The following is a 12,598-nucleotide window of genomic DNA, read 5'->3' as shown; positions in this document are numbered from 1 at the left end:
TTGATTAGTTTCCATCCATTGCTTCTTGTCCTGCCCTCAAGTGCTTTGGAGGGGGAAATTTAGCAGGAAAATATCTTTGGTATTCAGAAGGATCAAAGAAACAACCTCCTATTGTAAATTACCATAACAGAGGACCTGACCTGGGTGCTCACATTGCAGCACTGGTCTACAGGGTCCAGCAGAGTTTATACTACCTGAGGCTTCTCAGAAAACAACTCAATTAAAAACTGCTGGTGACCTTCTACCACTGCACAATAGAAAGTAATCTTAACTTACTCCACCTATGTATGATTACCAATTGCATAGTGGCAGATAAGACAGCACTCCAGAGGGTTAACGTCATTGCCCAGAAGATCATTGGTTGCCCTCTCCCCTTTTTAGAAGAGCTTTATAGCTCCCACTGCATTAAGAAAGTTCAAAACATTCTCAAAGATCCATCTCTTATTTGAACTATTACCATCCTGCAGACGGTACAGCATAATAAAAACAAGGACAAATAGGCTGAAAAACAGCTTCTATCCCAGGGCAGTAACTCTATTGAATTCTACTGTATAATGCAATATTAATGCAATATCAGGGATTTTCAGTTCAATATATAGATTGTGAAGGATGTGTATTTGTGTTTATTTTCATAATCATAATGTACACTGAAGATGGTATTTAATTTTGTTATACGAGGTGTAATGACAATAAAGTAAACTAAACTAAAGTCAATAACTCATAATAATAAACCATGGCCAAAACATGAAAATATTTATGTTATGACATTGTTAAATTGTTTTTAGAGTATTATGTGTAAAGATAGTTATATTTAGCATAATTACAAAGAATGCATGATCATCTTTGGTGGTTTTTATGTGAAAGTACTTTCCATGAATAAATGTTTTCGGTTTTCATTAGCCAAAATGTAATGCCAATTCAATCACAAATGGTGGCTTATGGGATAATTTTATTAGTTTTTCAGAATGCAGTTTGGGGGGAAAACAACATGTATTAAGGCAATACTTTCCTTGTATTTTTCCTCCCTGTTAAATAATAGTTTGACATCAGAATCGATAGCATTTTTATAATTTATTTTAGCTCCCAATATCTTAATGTTTGGGACCGAGCCAACAATTTCAGGATGATTTGTTAGGTACTAAAGTTGAAGTAACTTAGTTTAAAAATGGAGATGAGTGGACAAAATAGGAAATAGCATTCTGTAGTCTTTGTCATGGGGCAATTATGTATTTCCTTGTAAAGAGTAAGTGTCAGCTCTTGTTATCAGTGAGAAACATTGAGGTGTTCTATTCTTTCTTTAGGAAGCTTCTATAAAACTGATTTAGTATCTGAACAAAAAAGAGAAAAAAAACCTTACAATTCATAGAAAGAAATGTGACTATGTATTTGTCCTAATACTTTAAACAGGTTTTCTTTTTGCTATGGTTAACTTCTTCAAAATGTAATTTGTGCATTGTAGTCAGAGTAAAATTTTAAAGTGCTTCTAAACTTGTGCAATATCTAAATCCTGATATTCAAAAAACTTATCTATATTTGTATATATATAATTGTTGTTTCTAGTAAACGAACTGGAATCGTTACTGAGTTCCCAGAATGCTCTTCTATCAAAATTAAAAGAAGAATGTTGTCAATTAGCAAAGAAGCTTGAACATGTCACTGAAAGAAATAGGTAAAGAAAGTCTGTAATTTTGAATATGAAGCTATTAGAAAGTAATTGAGACTTCCTTATTATTTGTAAGTGCTCAAAAGAAAACTGCTTCCCATAGTAAGACAGCATGCTAATTGCTGTAGACTTTGGCTGTCAATGATCTTTTAATCTCTTTCTTTCCTTCTCTTACTCCCAATGAACACATTTAATATGAACACATTTAATTTGTGTATCACAGTAGTTGTAATCACAATATATGTGCAATGTCAGCTTTTTTCAAAATTTCCATTTTTATTAACTAAATTAACTGAATAATTTTAATGTATTATGGATGGCAAATTGTTAATCTTATGGACTGTCTAGATTACTTAAGCACAAGGGCAGATATAACTCAGTTCTTAAATAAAGTTGTTTCTGAGGTATATGTTCTTTGTAAGGGATAAATAAATACATAAGGAATTGTTTACCCATTTTGCACACTGCATATTTATTTAAGAATGTGCACTCTATATGTCACCCTTGCAAAAAAAAACACAAAGTATCTGATTCAGATTAAGTTACAAACATTCAAGGGATAATTATTTATACAGTTGGACATTGAAATGCTATTGCTACAGTTGGCATTTCTTTTCCTGTACCTTAAGCTAATCATGTTAATCTGAATGGAAGTGGAATGTTGTAGTATGAAGTGCTTTTCTATATAGCCAGGCCATCTCCCATGACATCTCTTTCCATCTTTTTCTCCTCCACTGTCTTGAGTTTACATTGGGGATTGATGCCCATTCTTGTTGAGAGAGATGGGAGTTGTAATCCATATCTGGAAAGAATATATGTCTTTACAGAATAGTCTAGCAATACCTACCCCACCCTTACTGCTTATAGCTTGTGCCTCCCTCGTGCCTTTATCTCCTTGAAATTACAGAATAATCTCCAGAGCACTGTTCTTGAAATAATTATTAGCAACTTTGTTGATGGAGATTGGAGCAGTCTGCAACTGAGAATTACATTTAGAGTGATTTATTAATCTGATAGCTTGTCAGTATTCATGGTTAATCCATTCTGAAACTGCTTCTTTATTAAAATTTGTGTTATGCAATAAATAATTTGCTGGCCAAAATTAATAATGATTGTGTATGAAATGGCTATAGATTGGAAAAGATGTGATAATAAATAATGTATGTTTCTTATTAACTATGTCATGAATGCACTTTTTAAATGCTAAGAAATTCATTCAAGTTGACACTAACATTTATAAATAAGATGATTTGGAACATAATTAATTGTTTACACAGTGCTTTTGTTTATTAAAGATTAAAAGAATTTTTCTACCATTTGAACCAAGAAAAGGATCTAATATCTCAAAATATTCTTTGAAATTTTAGTATATTATAGTACTGCTTAAGTTTAACAAAACATAATGCATTAAGGATTATAGTTCTTTTGGTAAGATTGTCAAGAAGTGAATTATATTGATTAATATATGGAATATCTTGGGACTGATTATATCTAGGGTGTGTAAAGATACAGTTATCTTACACAAATAGATAGAAACTAGCATTATTGGATTTAGCTGTTACCTTCACTAATGTATAATATTGCTGGCAAATTGTTCAGAAGAATCTATAATAATAAAAAATTAGCTTGAGCAAAATTTTTTCCCACATATGTAGGCGGATCTTGGACATACTGAACTTACTCCCCTCCAGCTGCACATCTAGCTCTTTGTAACACATGGAATTGTAATAATACAATTCTTTAGTGTTTTCTATATGATTTTTTCCTTTTTTTGGATTATCATGGTATCTAAGGTTTGTGGATTGATGCTTGACACTGTCTATTGTGTATTTGTGATTTGTGCTTTGTAATTAAGTGCACAATGGAAGTCCATTGGGTCTCGTTATATATAATGGTTGGTTTAATTTGTTTCACTTCTATCTTGTTAATTGTAAATTGATCATTAAGATTTGAATTCTAATCTGTCACCAGGGTTGAGTGTATTGAAGCTAGAGAAATGATCCTGTTTTTAATCACCGATTATGAGAAACAAATTTTATAATTTTGGTGCACATTGCAGTCCATATATTTTAACACTGGTTTTATGGTGTTATAAATATTGTTAAATGACTTTTAGTGTAGTTTTACTGTTTCCCTATAATGGATAAATTATATTACCATTTTGGCAACAGTAGGCATCCAACTGTGTGAGTTTAATTGAAGTAAAGAACATGCACCCGGTTGAACTGTTTTTCTGCATGTTCAGTTGATGCTGCATTGAATGACTGCAGTCATTACAGTTAAACACCAGGAGTGTCTTGCAAAGCTAGAGAATCAGAAGGTAAAACTGAACTTGTGCGGAAAAGTAAGCCACAGCTATGATATCTTTTTTTTTGTCCTAATCTCAATCAAAAGAAATTATATTACACTAAAATGCTAAATTTCTGATGAATAGAAAAACAATGATAGTGAACCAAATATTTTCGGCAAAATGTTTGTATATCTATCAAAATTAAAGGAACAAAATTGGCTTTTTAAGCTAAATGTGCATGGAGTGATTTACAACATCCTTATCTTACAACCATTTATTTAGTACCCATTTGAAGATACAGCAGCACTTTAAAAAGTATAATGATTATTTTTCACACATATGATCTTTACAGCATCCTTGTGGTCAGGTAACCAAAATTTGGATGCTTGACGACTGGCATGTATTTATAACAGGTTCCAGTGTCTCGGGGTCATGTGATCAGTTTTTGTGACCTTCTGATAAGCAAAGCCAATGGAGAAGCCAGATTCACTTAACAGCCATGTTACTAACTTAACAACTGTGGCAGAAATGATTATAAATTGGGGCAAAGCTCATTAACAATTATCTTGGTTAGCAACAGAAATGTTGGGGTCAAAGGTTGAGGACTACATGTACGCTAGCTTCTTGATGGATCAAGATTTATGAATGTTTAGTAATACTACATTTTGCAACTGTGGTATTTCAGTAACATTGCAGTGCCTACACTCCAAAGAAAATATGTGAGTGAAATGGCAGAATTGTGGGCTTAATTATTTGCCACGGTAACTCTTTTATTATTAACTCTTTTATACGTTCTGTGACTCCAGTCTTTAAAATAACTTGTGTCATGCCATATTTTTAATCTGAGGTTCACAGAATTTGGTGGAACATCTTTCCCATGAAATATATTTAGAATTTATTTATTTATTTATTTATTTATTTATTTATTTATTTATTTATTTATTTATTTATTTATTTATTTATTTCAATCAATCAATCAATCAAATTAATATGGCTGCCCATGTCACAAGAAATGACTCTGGGTACCATGCAGCAAAAAACATAAAAACAATAAGCATGTCAAAAGCAGACAAAAAGTAAAAAAAAAGAAAAGAAAAGAAAGGAAACATAAAATACACAAGAGATTAAGATCAGTAAGAAAGCCACCTCAAGATTTCACCAGTCCCCTAAAACCCCCAGGCTAAATGACATAGCCAGGTATTGAGGGACTTCCAGAAAATAAGTAGGGATGGAGATGACCTCACTTGGGGGGGAAGGAATGTCCCATTATGCATTTACATAGAAGATCTGCCCCCTCCGGTCCACCTAATGAAGTTCCTGCAGTTTTGTGGACTGAAAAGAAAACTATAACACCTTCCTGCAAAGTAAATGAAAGTACATAAGGCAGTTTCTCATATTGTTGTTCCCTAGTGTAATGAACTTCCCCCCCCCCAAAAAATCTGTAGTTTATTTTTTTTTATTTATTTATTTAGAAAACTTACATGGCTGCCCAACTCAATCACAGTAACTGTGCAGCTTACAAAGATTAAGAACCCCAATACAAAAGCCAATAAACCCCCATAACCCTGGCAACAATAGTTCAGCCTTTTACATCATAATGTCCTCTAAATTAGACTATGACACCTATTATTTAAGCCAGTGCTGGTCTAGAAAGAGGCTTTAAGTTGCAGGTTCTGGTAGAGTTATGTCCCCAGATATGCAATAGTACTGCCAGAGTACTTTTTGATATTTTCTGCTCTGAACAAAGATGCAGATGTGAAGTATAGAGTTGTTAAGTTGATGATACACTGCATGATAAAATCTGGCAACATCCATCATCAGTGTTCTTAATTCTCTAGGTCGGAAATCAGCCAGCTTAGTCAGGAAAATGAGTATATCCATGACAGACTTGAAAAGGTGCAGAAAAGGCATGATGAATTGGAGGATCAGTGTATCCAGCATGGAAGGATGCATGAGAAAATGAAGCTAAGGTAGGGAGATTTATAAATTTATCCCTGTGCGATTTACTATAAGAAAACTGATGTTTCTATACTTTTCATCTCAAAAATATTATCAATATTTTAGGTAATTGCTTAATTTTTTTAAAAAAAATTAATAGATAAAAAAATCAAAAACAAATGCAGTCCAAATTATATTCAAATATGCTTGCCTCCAATAAATCATTTCCATGTCTTTGTCAGCAACTATATTTCAACAGACTTTTTAAAAAAATACAGATGTGTGTGAGTGTGTATAAAACATATATCTTACTTAAAAAAAATCTTCCCCATCTAGTTGAGGCAGAGCTCCATATCACTCTGTGGCTATGAGAGACAGGATTGTTACCTCCTTTAAACCAGGCAGGTCGATCTAGGTATGTCTCTTCATCTACATTTGCCATAAGCCTTAGTTTCTAATGAATATGACCTGGTATTAATAATGCAGAGGAATAATTGCTGAATATTTTGAATAGCTTAAAACATTTTTTTTTTTAGTATCCAGGCTACTCTCTCCCTTTTTTGCATTATTCTTCTTTGTGTTCAATCACAAATCAACTTTCTTGTCTATTGCCTCTGAGGCAGCTGACCTTCTCTAACATGCCATCTGCAGTCACCCTTACATCTGTTTAAGAAATGCCACTTCTTCAGTTTTTTCATCTCACTGAATTTCTAAATGTCTTACTTGCTGTTTATATATCTTGTCATTTATAATCGTTTGGCCTCATTTTCAGTCCTCTTGGTAATATTCATATCAGACCTTATTAAGATGTAAAACAGCACTAGATTTGTTGTTTACTACATTAGTGATTTAATCTAAGGTTTGGAATATTTCCTTACAAATGTTACCTACCAGTATTTCAGGTATTACTGCTTGTGACAATATGTGTTTATTCTGTCCCCCCAAAATAGAGGCAGTTGATATCAGTTCACCAAAATGCCTCACCCTTGTATTTCAAATATTTCATAAAGCTTTTGTTTTAGCTTTAATAAAGGAGAGGGAGATTTGAACTCTTCAGATTTTTTTCTACCATATATTTATATCCTCACAATTGGTTGGGAAATAGTATCAGATTCTGTGTTTACCTATCTTTAGCAAGTGACTTTTATTGTTATTCTATAGCTGCTGGCTCAGTAGATCCTTGGTTTTGAATTAGAGACTTTAATATTGTGATGGTCCTTTTGACCTCCCAATACAGAATGTACAGAAAGGGTATAATTGGTACACCACATGCAGTTATGTGAAGGCTCTCCTAGCCCTGTCACCTGCTCTTTGAGCAGGAATTTATGAGTCTAGAACAGGGGTCAGCAATCTTAAACACTCAAAGAGCCATTTGGATCTGTTTCCCACAGAAAAGAAAACACCAGGAGCCACAAAATCTATTCTGGGTTGAAAAGCTCAATAAATTGCATGCCAGTGGGTGTTGCACATTGGTGGTCGTGACACATATTTTGAGCAAAAGGGAGCCGCAGCAGGGGGATGAAAGAGCCACATGCGGCTCCAGAAAGAAAACTTGCAAATGCAACTAGATAAATAGGTACCACCTTGGTCGGGAGAAAACAGCACTTCATGACATCATGCTGGCCACATGACTGGAAATTTCTTCAGACTAGCACTGGCTCAATGGCCCTGGAAACAGAGATGAGTGCCCTCCCATATAGTCGGTTACATAAAATCCGCAGGGAGTTCTTTCCTTCCTTTCCTACAATAGAGGAATGCTTTGCGAAGATGACAGAACTTTTTGTAATTGACTTGTTTGATTAGAGAAAAGACAATAGCCACATTTATCACTGACTGGAAATCCCTTATTTTTTCATAAAAAAGAAAAAAACTTAACATGTGATTTATGGTTTTGATTAGATGATTGGATGAATAGACTATAGAAAGAAGAGATCATAACCTTAGACAGGGAGAGGTTAAAATGTAACTGTCCTTATAGTTGCGGTGAAGATGATAAATTATTCTTATTTTACTTGGTTAAAAATATATTTATATCTTTTCATGTTTTCTTTTTTCTACTTTTTATCTTTTATTTATATTTTTTCCTCTGACATTTTCTTTTTGCATTTTTAACTTTTTTGAATCTCTCTCTTTCTCTTTCTCCCTTCTTATTCTTTAGTTTGTAAAGGTTCTTATTATTGTTCTTAAAACTCTTAATAAAATGTTATATATTATATAAAAATTATAGATAATAACTATAATATAAAGAGAGAGAGTTCTACATATAATGGCAGGGTGTAAGATGCAGGTAGTGTTAGGAATGTAAGTCACCTAACAGCTATTTGGGTTGGACAATATATAAACCAGGATAGACATTTTAATACTGTCTCTTTAAGAGAATCCTAAAAGTGTAATTGGGTGTGGTTTCTCAAACGGCCATAAGATAGAGCCAGAAACCTGGGTTGTTTTAGTCTTAGTCTCAGAAGAAGTGAGTGAGTCTCTGTTTTCTTCTGTTGGAGAGTATCGCCGTTCCTCCATTTTTCCTAATTGACGGCTATTCCTGGATTTGATGTAAGTCTGATACTGAACTGTTTTTGACACTGGACTTTGATATTGGATTATCCCTGGACTGAAAACTGACTTATTTAACTTGTGAATGACTTTGGACTGCCTATTTGGAACTTTGCTTAAACCTTTATTGACAGTAAAAACCTACATTTACTGTACAGTGTATCTGTGTGCTGTGTGTGTATTATTCAAACACTACTCTCAAATAAGTCTCCCTGTATGCGCTCATTCTCCTAACGGGGAATTACCTCAACAGGTAGGAACAACATGCACTGAATGGCACAACCAAGTAGCTGGCACTGTGTACAGGAACACCTATACAATGTTGTAGTAGTGCCATAGGACAGCAACATCAGGAAGAAGCAGTGTGAGAAGCTGGTAAAGGACCAAGGCCTGAAGGAGGAAATGGAGTAGATATGTAAATGGAGTAGATAGTAAAGGCCAAAATGGTCCAAATGATAGTAGGAACCCTTGATCCCATGATTCCTAAGCTGGAAGAGTGGCTCCAAAAGATCCTAGGAACAACGCCAGAGCTCTTCGTTCAGAAGAATGGAGTGCTTGGAATAGCTAAGGTACTTCACAGAACCCTCAGACTCTCAGTTCTCTCAAATCCTCTCAGTTCACCTTTATGAAAGACACATATCTTTCATAGGGTGAGAAGAATTTTTTTTATATATAAAGGAAATGAATATGGATTTGGTATAGAACAGGTGAGATCCTCAGGATTATTTTTATCATAGTAGCAGTTATAACTTAATTGAATGCTTATCCAGTTCATATCAGAATTTAATAAATGAAAGTGCCAACAGAACAAAATCAGCCGGATATCTCCATTGGTTAATCTTTATCAACTGTGGTGGATGTAAGTAATGCCTTTTCACTAAGCTATTCTATGGAAGCTCAGAACTACTTAAAAAGGAAAAAAACACTTGAGTAGTATGGTACAAATTCACTAGTAGTTTTGAGTATGTGTGTGTCTTCTATACTATCAGTGGAAGTATGTATTGTTATAGAGATGTTCTCAGCCATAACATATGGAGATGAAGGACCGCCAAGAGAATACATGCTTATCAAACACTAAATAAAAGTAGAACCAACCTTAATTGCTTTAGAAATGGAAGATTACAGATGGAATTCTGCCACAGAAAAAAAAATTGTTCCATTTTGTCACTAGTGTGCCATCTCTTGGTGATGAAAACATTCTCTGAAATCAATTTTTAAATAATTGACAGGATCATGTGAAAAGTTATACTTTTCAGATGGACTGGCCCTAAATTATTTAGTGTTTTCTGGGACCTGCATCTTAGCTATGATCAAGAGAGATTGAAAGCTTGAGCAGTTGGTATGGGAATAGCATACTGTGGTAAACAGAGCCTGCATAAGAAGGAAATGTGACCACTGTTTTTGATTTGAGCCTTTCCAAGCATTCTTCAAGGGTAGGCCCCTGGAAAAAAATAGCTACATTAATTTAAACATGAGATAATTAAGGCATACATCATTATGGTCATGTATGTCTCCAGCAGAAACAGGCACAACTGGTACACAGTGCTGGATCTAAAAGTACCTCCAGGCTTCAAATTTGTTTCAGAGGGAATGCAGCCCAATTCTGAATAGGGTATACCTACAGTCTTTCTTTGTCATATCTGCTGGCCAAACAAACTCAGTCTTATCTGAATTGAGTCTTGATTTGTTTATATACATTCAGTGTCTTGCAGTGTTTCAGAATATCATCAGTTAAAGAGAGGAGTTCTAGCCCCATCTTTCTCCTGTACATTCAGAACAAGACTTTTCTGTAAGTAGGAAGAATTTATTCTACTGTACATTGGAGATAAGCTTCCTTTCCAGCACTGAATATGAATATGGAAACAAGAAAAGAGGCGGTCATTGTCAGAAATTGCAGATGTTGGGGGAAAAGTCTGGTGTGCCAAACGGGGAAGTTTTGTGGGGTTAATGTATTTCCAGAAGCTGGAAATACATTAAGCATCTCAATATCTTAAATTCTTCAGAAAACCAAAATGTCTCAGTTTAATAGAAGAGCATTTAACAATTCTGTGTACTTAATATGTCATCCTGCAAATCCATTAAGTGGTTGGAAAATCTTCCAAAGACTTGACAACTCCACCTAGTTTCATCTAAGAATAGGCAGATTGCAATTGTTGTAGCTCCAAAGCTTAACCTAGCCATGACAGTATATATTTTCAACTAATTTAAGTTGCTTATATTCTGGCTAGGAATAAAAATGTGCCTGGACACCTAAAAATGTGTCATATTTGTGACTATGATTAATCTCAATGAAAGCCATAAAGTAATAAGCTACATCTGATGAGAAGCTTCACTGACTTTCCTTCAAAAAGTTGGAGGAAAAATCAGCATTAATTTTAAAATCTCTTCTATCGATACAGATAGAAGTCAGAAAATAAATGAACATATCACCATATCCTATTGTCGGCTTATGGTCTCATTATGAGGTTGGGTTTTACTCCATGGACTCAAAGAACTTTGGCTTTTGTTGTAGACTGTCATTCAAGAAATCTTATGAACAGAGTTGAATCTGTTTGAATCTTTCATCTTCACTCAACCAGCTTCAGTCGCAGATGCTACTTCTACTGGAATGGGACATCTTGCCACAGCCAACTTGCGGCCAACTCATCACCGCCAACTCACCACAAGACAACTTGCCATGGGACGATTCAACTTAATTATTTAAAATAAGTAAAAAAATATTTTAATTTTTGCCATTCACATTTATTTTTCTCCATCCTTTGGCATCCTTTTTTAAATGGTTCTATTCCATTTTTTTACATTAGTGTAATTCTTGTCCAGTGGTGAGTTGGCCGTGGAGAGTTGGCCATGGCAAATTGTCATAGACCCTACTGGTATAGCAGCTCATTTGATTAAGATCAAGCATTTATTGAATGAGCTCTTTCTACTTTCTTAACTGGTATTAAGTAACAGCACTTCGTGATTCAAGCAGCATAATCAGGATTGTGTTGATAGAATAAAGCAGAACCTGAATCATTTCCCAACGTTAAGTGTGTCATTTTTACCTGGTAAAAATTTACTATAATATCCACATAATCACTGAAATGGCATCACCCATCTCTCCTTGTCTTGATACACAATTGAGCCTAAGAGAACAAAATAGCTGTGGAAAGCTTTCATTACTTAAATGTGGTCATCAATCAGATCCAGTAATACAGTCAAACATAAAATATAAAACAAGCAATAACTCGAATCTGTTCAGCCCAGCCCCACTTTTTACCATTTATCTGAATTTTCAGTACTGTAGTAATTGCTCATCCTAATTTGCACACACTAAAAGCCTCTCATACGCTAAAGATCTAACATTTCTTTCTTATCTCAACCCCAACCATGTATTTTTTGTTGTGATCTTTCAGATGTGCAGGGTGTTAGTTCATCCTAGCAGATAGATATTGCTACTCACCCAGAATTGATATTCTAAGAAGCTAACTGATGTGTTTCACCAGTTCCACCTTCTTATTGCAGGTGGATACCAGGAAGATACTATAAGAAACAAAGTGACAAATGTTTTCCAAACAGGTGTTCTATGAGTATATTTTCTACTTCTTCCTAATATTTTATAGTATTTTTCTGCCAAATATTAATTTTTCATAAGTGAGGACTAACTACAATTAAATGTTCAGTTTTACTTGATGAAAAACATGCTTCATGTAAATCAGTGGTCCTCAACCTTTCTGGCTTGGTGGACCAACAGGGGAGGAGGAGGAAGAGGATGGTTCCGCGCAAGTGGCAAATGGAGCTTCATGTGCGCATCTGCTCACCTGCTTGCATGGCCCTGTTCCAAACAGGCTGGGGATTGGGGACTCCTGATGTAAATTACACTTTTAAATAATACTTTAAAGCTGATTATCTGAAAAAAGTTGTCCCTTGTAACCAGGAATCATCACACTAAAAAACATATTGTTGGCTGGGAGTGCCATAGATCCAGTCTTGATTTAAAAATAAAATAGTGATATTGGCAGAATTGCCTAATGCAATGAGATGCTGTATTTCCTAGAACATTTAGTTTTGATTCATGATTAAAAATATTTACAACTACATGGTTTTGGTAACCACTGTCATGATTAGATTGCTGTAGTTATGCAAGTTCATTGGAATTTTCCCAAAGGTGCTTCTTC

At 34.6% G+C, this 12,598-nt stretch overlaps 1 protein-coding gene across 5 annotated transcripts in view; it reads left to right on the top strand.

Annotated features, from left to right (window-relative positions):
• SDCCAG8 (SHH signaling and ciliogenesis regulator SDCCAG8) overlaps nucleotides 1-12,598 on the top strand; it is a 117,749-nt gene that overhangs the window by 73,435 nt on the left and 31,716 nt on the right. For 3 of the 5 annotated variants that reach the window (XM_087967159.1, XM_026669407.2, XM_087967153.1), the window contains 2 exons: nucleotides 1,561-1,669; nucleotides 5,792-5,923. The exons of 1 other annotated variant lie outside the window; for it this stretch is intronic. In XM_087967159.1, coding sequence (XP_087823285.1) covers nucleotides 1,561-1,669; nucleotides 5,792-5,923 — 241 coding nt within the window. The remainder of the gene's footprint in view (nucleotides 1-1,560; nucleotides 1,670-5,791; nucleotides 5,924-12,598) is intronic. One more of the 5 variants, XM_026669408.2, reaches the window with a different exon arrangement.

Source organism: Notechis scutatus, chromosome 1 (assembly GCF_049901735.1).
Source record: "Notechis scutatus isolate UNSWTSFEM ecotype Mainland chromosome 1, rNotScu1.2, whole genome shotgun sequence".
NCBI lineage: Eukaryota > Metazoa > Chordata > Lepidosauria > Squamata > Elapidae > Notechis > Notechis scutatus.
Note: the sequence above shows the minus strand (reverse complement) of the source record. Positions and strands in the feature narration are given on the sequence as shown.